The sequence below is a fragment of the Hylobates moloch genome, unplaced genomic scaffold (assembly GCF_009828535.3).
Source record: "Hylobates moloch isolate HMO894 unplaced genomic scaffold, HMol_V3 SCAFFOLD_3, whole genome shotgun sequence".
Taxonomy (NCBI): domain Eukaryota; kingdom Metazoa; phylum Chordata; class Mammalia; order Primates; family Hylobatidae; genus Hylobates; species Hylobates moloch.
Window position 1 is genome coordinate 23,335,905 of NW_026652278.1, and position 13,138 is coordinate 23,349,042.

Consider the following 13,138-nt stretch of genomic DNA (forward strand, 5'->3'; position numbering starts at 1 on the left):
TTTCTGTTACATTGTTATTTGTACAACAAATACATTAAAAATCAGAGAGGTACATATCCTGCAACATCTATTCTTTGATTGAGGCCGCCATACCCATTATCAAGAGACAAAACAGGTCTCTCAAGGAATATCTCCTCCAACATAAGCTGAAACAAGACAGGTTTTGTATATAGATATATAATTTTCAACTGATTCGAAAATATATTTATCAGGATATTCTTTATTCAGAAGCATCAATAACTTAAAGTTTCACTGAAGTATAAAACTCAACAGACCGCGAATAGGCTAAGTAACCACCTGTGAATGGAAACCTCATGATACAAATCCGTATATTTAAAATACTGTTTATTTGTGATTTAACATTAATTAGCATTACATCTAAGAGCAACATCAGATAACATTTATACATTTTTCCACAGGACACAGAGGTTCATTGGCTCATTCTTTATGCCAAAGAAAGTAAATAGAGGCATTAGCAAAAGGTGCAATAGTTCACTGTTATGTTTAAAAAATATGTATGCACATTGCATTCATTTAGATATATATTTTTTAAAAGTTATGGAAAAGCATAGTTCACAGGTTACTGTTTCTACATACATTGTAATACAACATAAATGATGTAGAACATTAAAAAAGTCTTCCAATAGAGAGTTAAGCAACTGAAAGTTTCCACCAAGAGATTAAAACACTGATTCCAGTAGTTAGTGAGATCTAGAATGACATTTCCAGGCTCTGGCTCAACTCTGCATTATCATATGCACACAGTCAAACAGAGCCAGCTCCAAAACACACTGTAATCAATGTAATTTTTTGCATGCCAACTCACCCTTAAGAAACACTTTGAGTTATTTTTACTCACTGATCATTCGGATCATTGATTTTGCATCAAACTGTGACATCACTTGGGTGAAAGGGGAAAAGCCTATATTAAGCCTAGGTTTAAATTTGTATTTACATTAAAAAGAAAGTTAACTGAAAAGATTTTTTTAAATCTGTAGAAATCAAGAAGTGGTAGTTTTCTTACTGGTGGGATTAGACCTGCAGATTTCTTCTAGTGCTGCCCTCTAAAGATACACAAGATTAGAAAGATTTGACCCTTTTAAAACTCAAATATCAACCAAGAGAGACATTGCTTTTGGCAGAGCAGCAGAATTGTAGAAATTTGGGACATGTTTCCAACAAATCACACTTTGTATCCTATCGTGAATACGAGTCACTATCAAACTAGAATTCTCCTTTTCACATCCCATCTTTTGTTCCCTTAATTTTTCACTTGCCCTTTCACTCTTTTTCATTTGGCTACCTTATGAGACTTTTCTTTACTCATTAGCAATACTAAGAGAAAAATACAGTATAAGACTCAAATATGAATCTAGATGTACCTTTATATACTCTAATCCCGTTTTGACACCAAGTCCCTGGATTCTTGAGTTATATTTAAGAATACTCAGTACCAAGCAGCCTTAAGTATGCTCTACTGTGAAAAGATTGGCTAATATGCTTAGGACACTTTCATACTGAATGGTATACAAACATCAACATACAAAAATTTTTTTTTTTTTGCCAGAGTTAAACTAAATAACCCATGTTATGTGTACAAAATCCCCTTTGTTGAAAAATAAGGGGCTTTCTAAACTAATAAAAAAGGAAGTTTTCAAAAATTATAGTTTATTAAAACAACGTTTTTGGCAAACAAAGTTACTTCAGGTGAGGAAATTTTATACTGTGAATAATATTTCAAATGAATCTTTTCTTAAAACTTTTTAAAAAATTATGTGCCAGTGTATACTAATGCTATAGATTCTTGTCTTAGAAGCTTTTAAAGCATTCTGTTAATGCCCATTGAAACAATGGGACTCCAAAAATATAGTCAATAATCATGATAAAAAATTATAATCTGATTACCCAAGTGAAGCAAGTATTGAGAAATAAAAATTCTCACTTGCTCACTGGCAATTTCTTTCTAACAGATATTATGGAGAAGGCCTGAAGTAATTCAGACAGATAGCTGTTTATGGTGAATTATAATAATACTTCATGAGGGCAGAGCTAATTTAAAACTAGTAATTGCTTAAAATTCAAAGCCATTTTTGGACATATAAAATGAGAGATGAATCTGAAAGTTTTTATTTTGTAAAACCTCTTTCCAGTTCTGAAAATCCAGTTTGCTACATCCCCCAATCTGATCTACCATTGCATATTAATGGTCAACTTAAATGTGGTATTTAAATGTGCAATGTCACATTGTTATAATAATAATTATAAAAAGACTTTATTTAGGCCTCAACTTTCTCCTTTTTTTTGTTCTTTTTCAGAAAAGAAGGAGTGCGGAATTTCTTCTTTTTCTTAGAAGGCGATTTTGAAGGGGAGCCTTCAGGTGACAGGACTTCTTCGATTTTCTCTGGAGACTTAATCGTAATCTCGATGTTTTCTATGGTTGTACTTGTGGTTAACCTACTCACTCGCTTAGCAAGCTCATCTTCAACATCATGTATATCATCCTTGCCATTTACTACCATGACAGGCACTTCCATGGAGATGAAGCTCTTGGAAAACAGCTCATGGTTTTCTATGAAAGGGGAGGGTTTTTTGGGGGTTATTTTATATACTTAACATTTTTGCTTTACTTTACAAAACTGCAATGTTTTAGCAATGTAATAAGGCATTACTTTGATTCCAATGAAGACAGATCATTATTTTAATAAACTGTGATCTATTAGCATGAAGCTAATTTTCTTTAATGATATAAAGGGGAAAGGAACAAAGTTGTTAAACCAAAGAGCAAAAGCTAGATAACCCCAGTTTAATGAAATGACAGTTTCAATGTAAATCAAGTAAGCATAAATGAGGAAGACAACACATTTTTCTTTAGTTTTGGAATCATTTGGCAATCAATACCGAAAAAGATTTCATGCTGCTGATTGGGAGATGTTTATTTTAATTCCACAAATTCTTTTTTTTTTTTTTTTTTGAGGCAGAGTCTCGCTCTGTCGCCCAGGCTGGAGTGCAGTGGTATGATTTTGGCTCACTGCAAGCTTCACCTCCCGGGTTCACGCCATTCTCCTGCCTCAGCCTCCCGAGTAGATGGCACTACAGGTGCCCGCCACCATGCCCAGCTAATTTTTTGTATTTTTTTTTTTTGAGATGGAGTCTCACTCTGTCGCCCAGGCTGGAGCGCAGTGGCGCAATCTCGGCTCACTGCAAGCTCCGCCTCCCGGGTTCACGCCATTCTCCTGCCTCAGCCTCCTGAGTAGCTGGGACTACAGGCGCCCGCCACTGCGCCCGGCTAATTTTTTTTTGTATTCTTAGTAGAGACGGGGTTTCACCGTGGTCTGGATCTCCCGACCTCGTGATCCGCCTGCCTCGGCCTCCCAAAGTGCTGGGATTACAGGCTTGAGCCACCGCGCCGGGCCAATTTTTTGTATTTTTAGTAGAGATGGGGTTTCACCTTGTTAGCCAGGATGGTCTTGATCTCCTGACCTCGTGATCCACCTGCCTCAGCCTCCCAAAGTGCTGGGATTACAGGCGTGAGCCACCACGCCTGGCCAATTCCACAAATTCTTAAGAACTGTGGGTTGCCAATACTCAGATTAAAGTAAATCAATATAAATGTTGAACAAAAGTAGTGCCCCATTTTTAATGATATAAAATATGTAATTATTGGGAGATATAAGTAAAATATGGAAAACTTACTGTGATGAGGTATCCAACTTCCTCACATGAAAACAAAACACAGAGGGACAGACTCAAGACTAACTCAGTGAATGCTATGCGGGAAATTACATTGAGTACCTTCTAATTTTTCAGAGACATTTTGCGGTGACTGAGTTTGAGACTGAATTTGTGAAACAGATGAAGCGTCATCTGAGAGTAATTCCTGCTCAGCATCTGTTGGATAAGAGTTTAGTTAAAAGCCATGCAAAACAAAACAAAGCAGCATATGATTTTAGGGAGGTTAGTGCATACATCAAATGCCCGTATACACAGAGATGATAAATTCTTCAGCAGTGAGCTGAGCATGCTAACAGAGTTATCCCGTATATCCATAATTATACAGTAAGAGGAGGTTAACGTGTTAACATTTCTGGCTGCTAATGGTTATTTTACATACAGGTTACAAAAGATGCACAGCTACTGGCAGCCCAGGCAAATGATATGTTGCATGTAGCTCTTGCTAGCATTAGAAAACCAAAACATGCTGCGCAGCCAGATGAAAAAAATTAGAAAGCCTCACCAATGATGCTACATTAATGAGGCAGAACGCTTCATGGAATTTTTGAACAATATTTAATTAGTGATTCCTGTCAGAGCAATGTTACTGAGCTAATTCATAAGGTCATAATAAATGTGGAAGAAACTAGTTATAAAGTTTTATAAAAAAGGTGACGGTTCTAGAGTGCAACATTTGTTACCTGGCATCTTTAGGCTTTCAAAAAACAAGAGATTAAAGAGGGACATTTTACAAAATACGAAAAACAGAGAAAGCTCCTAACTTTATGTTAGAATAAACAAGTTCAACAACACCACTTAGAAAATTTAGTATAATTACATTAATGAATCAGGATGACTCCCTTTTGTGACAAAGGCACAGAAAACTGTTCCTTGGATGATCAAGATGTCATTAGTTTTCCTACATGATATCTAACATGGACAAAAATTCATTAACTACTGGCTTGTTTTGCTTTGCATAAAAATTTCAACTGTATGTTGTGGATTCTCTAAAGCAGAGGCTCCTTATCCTCTTTTTGGGTGACAGGCTTCTTGTTCCTGACCCTGAACCCTTCGCTCTCTAAATGTGTACCTTAAGCAATTAAGCATGTATTTTTCAGGTGGCGCATGGACTGCCTGAAGCTTATCTAAAGACTCAAGATACAGAACTCCTGCTAGGAAGAATCTCTTATTCCAGAGAAAAAGGGAGCTAGTAAGTCAATTGTTTAAGATGTTTTCATTAACAAGTCTTAAATATAATCCTAACAATCTACTTACTAAGGGTTCCGAAGCCAGAAAACTCAACCTACTAGAGTGTCCGTGTGCTTAAGGAAAGTCACATCAAAATTTTAGAAGTTAGTTTTAAATTTTGAAGTGACAATGTTGGCACCTTGAGATAACCAGAAATAGAGATTTTACAAAGCATCAAAACTACATACTTATGAATCTATAATTATTTAAAATTAAGAGTTAAAAAGCCACATAATTATGAAATGTTTAAATCCATTAATTTATCTACATCTACTTTGGCTAGTAATTCTTTACTCACCTGGGAATCTCACTTTCTAGAAGATTTTATTATAAAATAGTAGCATTCAGACTGTTTTCTTTTTTCTTCTTTTTTTTTTTTGAGACGGAGTCTCTCTCTGTCGCCCAGGCTGCAGTGCAGTGGTGCGATCTCGGCTCACTGCAACCTCTGCCTCCCAGGTTCAAGCGATTCTCCTGCCTCAGCCTCCTCAGTAGCTAGGACTACAGGCGTGCACCACCATGCCCGGCTAATTTTTTTAATTTTTAATAGAGACGGGGTTTCACCATGTTGGCCAGGCTGTTCTCAAACTCCTGACCTCAAGCAATCCGCCTGCCTTGGTCTCCCAAAGTACTGGGATTACAGGCGTGAGCCATGGTGCCCAGTCACACTGACTGCTTTCCATCATCCAACGTGAGGTACTTTATTGTTATCAGTGTGGCTTATCCTAGGTTGAATGGAAAGATTAACTAACCTTCTAGGCCTTGCTGTTTACGTTCGATTGTCTTCTTATACTCTTCAAGTTCTCCTTCTGTGAGATGACTAAATGGGTTAGGAGGAGCTGGCGGGCCATGATCATCATCTTCAAATTGCATAGTCTTACAAAGAAAAAATAAAAATCGATTCATTACCAAGAGTTTTACTCATATATCCATCCATCCATCCATCTATATACACACAAATGCACATATGATGTTTGTGAAGCCTTATTTCACAATAATCCTAAGAAATGCAAGGTAACATGCTTTGTTTAAAATGCTCTTGTAAGATTAATGCTCTTAAACTACTGATCCAATGGACTAAAATTACCAGTGATATTTCCTCAATAAGCCTGTACAAGTAAATTTTAATAATTTTTAAAAACCATTATGCCAAGTTCTAATAAGCTTCACATAAAAAAAAAACTTGAAAAAAACAAGAATTGCTCCATTTCAAAGACCTTTGTAAAAAAGGCTTACAGAAATGAAACTGTACCAAAAGTAGTTCTTTAAATCTGTTATGAAAATAAGCTTGTAGCTGTTTTCTCCAGGAAAGGAAATAATGAGAATTTCAGTTGCACTTGGCATATGGAACCCATGTATTTATTTTTCATCCCTCCCAAAACCCCACTAAAATGATAGTAAAGGAATAGAAAAAACAACAACAACAACAACAAAAAACAAAACGAAACAAAAAACCCTTAAGGACAAAAGAATGTGAGAGGAAACAACAAAGAATGAGAAATGTTAACATATTTTTGGAAGATGGAATGCAAGTGGAACAGCAGGTAGCAGAGCTGAGAAAGCTGAAGCCTCAGTCCTGAAAAAAAAGGATGCAAATGAGAAGCATGCTCATTTGCCCTGAAGAGGTCTGATAAGGCCCAGAAACTAGAGGCAATAGGTACCATAGAAGGTGGTGGTAAGGAAAAGGTGAAAATAGAGGAACAAGTTAAAAGTCTGAATAAGAAACAGATTCCCAGATTCACTTCACTATTCCACAGAGTGAAGCATTTCCCTCTCTCTCATCTCTGCAGAAGATCAGAGGCTTAAGAAAGAAAAACTAGGCCGGGCGCAGTGGCTCACACCTGATTATCTCCCAGCACTTTGGGAGGCTGAGGCGGGCAGATCACCTGAAGTCTGGAGTTCGAGACCAGCCTGACCAACATGGAGAAACCCCGTTTCTACTAAAAATACAAAATTAGCCGGGCATGGTGGCGCATGCCTGTAATCCCAGCTACGCAGGAGGCTGAGGTAGGAGAATGGTTTGAAGCCGGGAGGCAGAGGTTGCTGTGAGCTGAGATCACGCCATTGCACTCCAGCCTGGGCAACAAGAGCAAAACTCCGTCTCAGAAAGAAAGAAAGAAGGAAAGAAAGAAGGAAGGAAGGAAGGAAGGAAAGAAAGAAAGAAAGAAAGAAAGAAAGAAAGAAAGAAAGAAAAACTAACTAGGGGACACAAAATACAGCTGCAGGCTCCTAGAATGATGGTTGGAAACTGGCAGGAGACTGGAGTTCTTTTCCAGATAAACTAAATAGTCCCGGATAAAAGAATTACAGAGAACAATGTTTGGGGATTCCCCAGAGAAACAACCTGGTCCACATCCAATCACCCTACAGTGAAGCCCACTAATCCCCGAGCTCTGTGTATACCCAGAGCTTCTGATAGGCTTTAATGTCTCATTCTTCCATATAAACAGACATATGGAACAACTCAGAATAGACAAAGAGAACAAAGGCAGACAAAATTTAAATTGATACCCTTAGAGCAATAAGAGAAAGTGTAAAGATCAGGATGTTATTAAAAAGGAACATTCAGAGAATAAGAACTCTTAAAAATAAAAAAAGTTGGCTGGGCGCGGCGGCTCACGCCTGTAATCCCAGCACTTTGGGAGGCCGAGGCAGACAGATCATGAGGTCAGGAGATCGAAACCATCCTGGCTAACATGGTGAAATCCCGTCTCTACTAAAAATACAAAAAATTAACCGGGTGTGGTGGCAGGCGCCTGTAGTCCCAGCTACTCAGGAGGCTGGGGCAGAGAATGGAGTGAACCCAGGAGGCGGAGCTTGCAGTGAGCCAAGATCGCACCACTGCACTCCAGCCTGGGCGACAATGCAAGACTCCATCTCAAAAAAAAAAAAAAAAACAACTCCCAGAACTGAAGGATATGACTCTGTAGATTGAAAAGGGTTACTAATTACTTAGAAAAAAAGACTAAAGAGAGATCTATGAAGCACATAATCATAAAATTTCAGAATAGCAGGGATGCAGAAAAGGTCTAAAACCAAAAAAAAAAAAAATCCTAAACAAAGGTTCAGGAATTCCAATGCCTTCCTACTTCAACAATAAAATAGGGAACAGAATGATGCTTTTCATATTTCAGGGGAAAGTTATTTCTAAACTATTCTATATCCATTATATGCACATTTGAAGGTAGAATAAAGGCATTTCAGACTGTTACCACCTATGTATCCTTTTCTCAGAAAGTTATTAGAGGGTGCGTTCTGCGATAAAGGAGGAAATCAAGAAAGCAGAAGACACAAGATACAGGAAACGGAATACAATGTAGATCAGCAGCACAGGAATCCTCCAGATTAACCTGTGCAGCTGGCCTAAGAGCAACCAATTTAGATTTGGATCAGAATGAAGGGGGGCTGGAACAGAGAGATTACCTGTTGCCTTTCACCTGGTGGAAAATAATATTAGGACGGATTTTATGTTATTCTTTTTTTTTTTTTTTTTTTTTTGAGACGGAGTCTTGCTCTGTCACCAGGCTGGACTACAGTGGCACGATCTTGGCTCACTACAACCTCTGCCTCCCGGGTTCGAGTGATTCTCCTGCCTCAGCCTCCTGAGTAGCTGGGACTACAGGTGCATGCCACCATGCCCAGTTAATTTTTGTATTTTCAGTAGAGACGGGGTTTCACCATGTTGGCCAGGGTGGTCTTGATCTCTCCACCTCATGATCTGCCCACCTCGGCCTCCCAAAGTGCTGGGATTACAGGCAGGAGCCACCGTGCCCAGCCGGGACTTTACAATTCTGTTAAAAAGTTTGGGAAGAACTAAGCCAATGTACCCCAAATAATAAGCCAATGAAAAAAAGGCAAGATGAGGGTAGGGAGGGGTAACTTATGTAAGAAAGGAAATACTACCTGGCTCAGCAACAAACATGTAGTAATATAAATAATGAAAGCTGATCTAACAGAAAAAAAAAAAACAACAAAAAACAAACAAAAAAAACTGTGATGTATCCTTACTGGGAGAATGGGGAGAGGGAAAAAGGGAAGCATTGTATAAACAGGCTAAATCCCCATCTTTCAAAAATATTTCATTAATTCTAAGATGAACTTTTTCCATCTCTGAAATTGGGAATCATCTTATGGCTTCCTACAATTATAACTGGCAGTGCTTTTTCTCTTTTAGTGACATATAAAAACAATGGTACTTCTTATAACGGATAACACAGATGTGATGAAAAATAGTCAAGGTCTAAAACTGATAGACCAAGAAAAAGTAGAAGATGCTCTTTAGAAACATCAAAGTAGGGCCAGGAGCAGTGGTTTATACCTGTAATCCCGATACTTCAGGAGGTCAAGGCTGGAGGATCACCTGAGGCCAGGTGTTCACGACTATCCTGGGCAACAGAGTGAGACCTCATCTCAACTAACTAGAAACATCAAAGTAAACATTAGAAGCAATGAAAAGAACAGAAAGTGGCTGCACCTGGAAACTGGGAATTGTGGGTGGCATTTTAAATCTTGTGAGTTGACTTTTTAACTTGTGCTTATATTAACCTTAGTAAAAATAAATATTTGTATTTAAAAATCAATGAAATTAATGTGGTAAATCAAAAACAAAGATCATATTGCTTCGTAAACTTACAGGAGGTGGCTTATCCACAACAATTCCAGCAAGCAACTGAGATTGTGGTCCTGCTGTTTTCAAGTCATATCGATTTTGTTCCCGAATCTGAATTGAAAAACAATTCAATACAAAGTTCTTGAGGGCAACTATGCAGATGACCTTTGCTTTATCTTTTCATAAAAGCTTACTATTTGACATTTCCAGAGTGAGAGTCTCTTCAATTCCCACCTCCATAAAGACCTATTTTACCATCCTAACAACTCACATTAGTCTCCTCTACTCTTCCTGGCAAGTTATTTCCTTTTGTCTTAGGTTGTTAGAGAACTGAATTTTCCCCTAGTAGCAGGGTTCTCTAAGGCAGAAATATGTTTAATACATCTTCCCCATGTAGCCTTTCACCAATTACTAGCACAGAGCTGGAGGCATTCAATATAAGCTAAAATTATACTGAATTAAGTTCCAAATTCTTCTGTATTCAAACTTCTAAGTTTGACATTAACCAGATTCATTCACTGGTGATTTAAACATAAAACAATTAAAATGTCTCCCCTGGCTATAGAAAACCATGTCTTACCTTATTTCTCTTTTCTAGTACCTCGTTCGGGTTTGTGTTTAAAGGAACAAACTGATTTGGATCTTCAATTTTGATAGGTGTTCCACCACTAACTTTAGATGAGTCTTCCGCTTTCATCCACTAAAGAATCAAAAATTTTCTACAATGAAGCTTTGTGTTAAGAAAATATTAGTAGATTGCTAGATAACTGCTTATAGTCTCAAGAGGGGCATTGCCAATGTTTACATAATTTCACTAAGCAGTATCTTAGCGGTGAATTAGTTTCATCTCATACTAGTTAGAAAAGGCTCAAAATCAGCATTTACTTAAAAAATAAATGCCATTACGATTCACACAAATATAGAATTATACTGCTAATCTCCTCTTGTCCAGTGAAAATATGATGCTGAAACTACTTCAAGCACAGAGAGCATGATCTCACATTCACTCACATTCAGTGTTCTGTCTTCTGCACTGAAGAGAGCAGTCAGATGAAGATGGCCAAGAAGTAATAATAAAAAAAAACCTTAAGAAATATCTTAAGATTTAGTTTATCAGACTTCACTTTTTATTTTTGGCTGACAGAAAAGGCCAAGCCCTAATCAGCATTTTATAATGGGGATAATCTGGTATATAATAGCAAAATAGAACCATAGGGTTGGAAGGAGCTTACATAATTCTTCTCATTTACCTCATATTATAATCCTTAAAGAAAATCTCGATCAAGATTAATGATGGCTGACCATCAAACTCTGTAAACAAAATGAATTCTGAGAAACCAATGAGTTTAATTATGTTCTTTTACCGGGAGGCAAGAAATCTTATAGACTACAGAAAAGACATTTTGATGCCTAGGTATTTTCGTATTAATGCCATTAGTTTATATAAGATGAACTAATTCTGAATATCTAGAGCTGTGGTGTCCAATCTTTTGACTTCCCTGGGCCACACTGGAAGAAGAATTGTCTTGGGCCACATATAAAATACACCAACACTAACGATAGCTGATTAGCTTTAAAAAATCACAAAAAATTCTCATAATGTTTTAATAAAGTTTACAAATTTGTGTTGAGCTGCATGCAAAGCCATCCTGGGCCATGGATTGGACAAGCTTGACCTAGAGAATGTTTGGTGGTATGCACTCCAAAACCAAACCAAACCAAATCTGATGCAAAGTTCTGAAAAAGATAAAATAACCCATCTCTCTACCTACAAGATCTTGCCTAAGGGTAGCTAGCTATGTGCAGTGATTCATGCAGCTTTGGTACAATTAGGTGTTGATAACTTTTATAATTTTAATTCACTGGTGAATTAAACTACTGCTGTAGTTTAATAGAAACTACAAAGCAGTATCATGTAGTGGGCAAGAACTGGGCTCAAGAGTCAGACTGTCTTCATGCAAATCCTGAGTTTACCATTAAAACATGATTAATTAACCCTTCTTGCCTTGGTTTTCTCATCTATAAAATAGAAAAACAGCATCATTCATATTAGGAGAGTTAAATGAGATAATTCGTGTATGGCACTTAGAAGACTGTCTTGCACAAAGTTAAAGCCACATAAGTGACAGTAATATTTTTAATATTATTTTACTTTCCAAATATTTTCAATATAGAATTCAATTCTTGACTAACTATGTAAAATATTTAGTAAAGGCAAACTATGTAAAATACTGGCATACCGTGATTTTGGTTCGGGGACTGGTTTCTCCATTCCGAGACTCCTCAGGCACATTCACTTTCATGTAAGTATTTGGTGAGTTCAGCCATCTTGTTTTTTCACGCTGTTGCCTCTGTGCCATGTATTTGAGAGGAGAGAGTGGCACTGTATCGTCTTCAAAGGAAAAAGCAGTCACAGTTGCTGGGATTTCCACATCACTCTTGTGCCTAGGCTTCTCCCGAATGAGAGGATGCCTGTAAGCATAGCCTGTTCTATACCCCTAAGGGAGGGAAAAACCACATTTGAAGCATCAAACCTGTATCAACAACAGCATTTGGATCCTAATTCCTTTTGTATACAAATGATTTAAAAGACTCCTTTGCTGAAAAACAAAGAAAAAAGCATCCTTCCAAACACCACATAACTTTCATGTAACACTGGAGTTGAAATTATGCAAATTTCAAGACCTAGTTAAAGCTGATTACAGCTGATATTGCAATTTCCACTCACACAACTGTTCCCAACAAAGGAACAGTTCTAAGTTGCTGACCAGAAGTGCTTTTCTATCTATAAAACTGTTTTGGGGAAGCAAATCTCAGTGCTCATTTAAGTCTTTGTTCCCGGGTCTGAAGGCAGGCAGCCTTCTGAGCCTTCACAGAAGAGGGTAAAATCTAAGATAACATTTGCCAAACCATACATCTTTTAAGGGGTTACTATCCAAAATATATCGGGAACTCAAAAAATAGCAAGAGAAGAAGCCAATTAAAAAATGGGCAAAGGATCTGAATAAACATTTCTCAAAAGACATACAAATGGTCAACAAGTGTATTAAAACATCACTAATCAAGAAAATGCAAATTAAAGCATGAGATATCATGTCCTATCTGTTAGAATCGCTATTATAAAAAAGATGAAAGACAACAAGTCTTAGAATGTAGGGAGAAAGGGACCCTTTGCACACTGTTGGTAGCAATGTAAATTAGTAAAGCCATTGTGGAAAACAGTATGGAGGTTCCTCATACAATTAAAACTACCATATGACCCAGCAGTCTCACTACTGGATATATATCCAAAGGAAATGTAATCAGTATGTCGAAGAGGAATCTGCACTCTCATGTTAGGTACACCATTATTCACAATAGCCAAGATATGGAATCATCCTAAGTGTCCATTGATGGATAGGATATAAATGTGGTATATATAACATAATGGAATACTATTCAGCCTTAAAAAAGAAATTCTGTCAACTGTGACAACATGGATGAACCTAGAGGACATCATATTAAATAAAATAAACCAGGCACAGAAAGACAAATACCCCATGATCTCACTTATATACAGAACCTTAAAAAGTT

General features: G+C 37.3%; 1 protein-coding gene across 10 annotated transcripts in view; it reads right to left on the reverse strand.

The window, feature by feature from the left end:
* Positions 1-328: 328 nt before the first annotated feature.
* The window catches only part of ADD3 (adducin 3), a 138,166-nt gene continuing 125,356 nt past the window's right edge, over positions 329-13,138 (reverse strand). For 8 of the 10 annotated variants that reach the window (XM_032178145.2, XM_032178154.2, XM_032178140.2 and 5 more), the window contains 6 exons: positions 11,806-12,063; positions 10,146-10,265; positions 9,590-9,676; positions 5,709-5,832; positions 3,793-3,888; positions 329-2,569 (listed from right to left, as the gene is read on the reverse strand). In XM_032178145.2, coding sequence (XP_032034036.1) covers positions 2,277-2,569; positions 3,793-3,888; positions 5,709-5,832; positions 9,590-9,676; positions 10,146-10,265; positions 11,806-12,063 — 978 coding nt within the window. In that variant the 3' untranslated portion in view covers positions 329-2,276. The remainder of the gene's footprint in view (positions 2,570-3,792; positions 3,889-5,708; positions 5,833-9,589; positions 9,677-10,145; positions 10,266-11,805; positions 12,064-13,138) is intronic. The other 2 variants (XM_032178185.2, XM_032178179.2) reach the window with 1 other exon arrangement.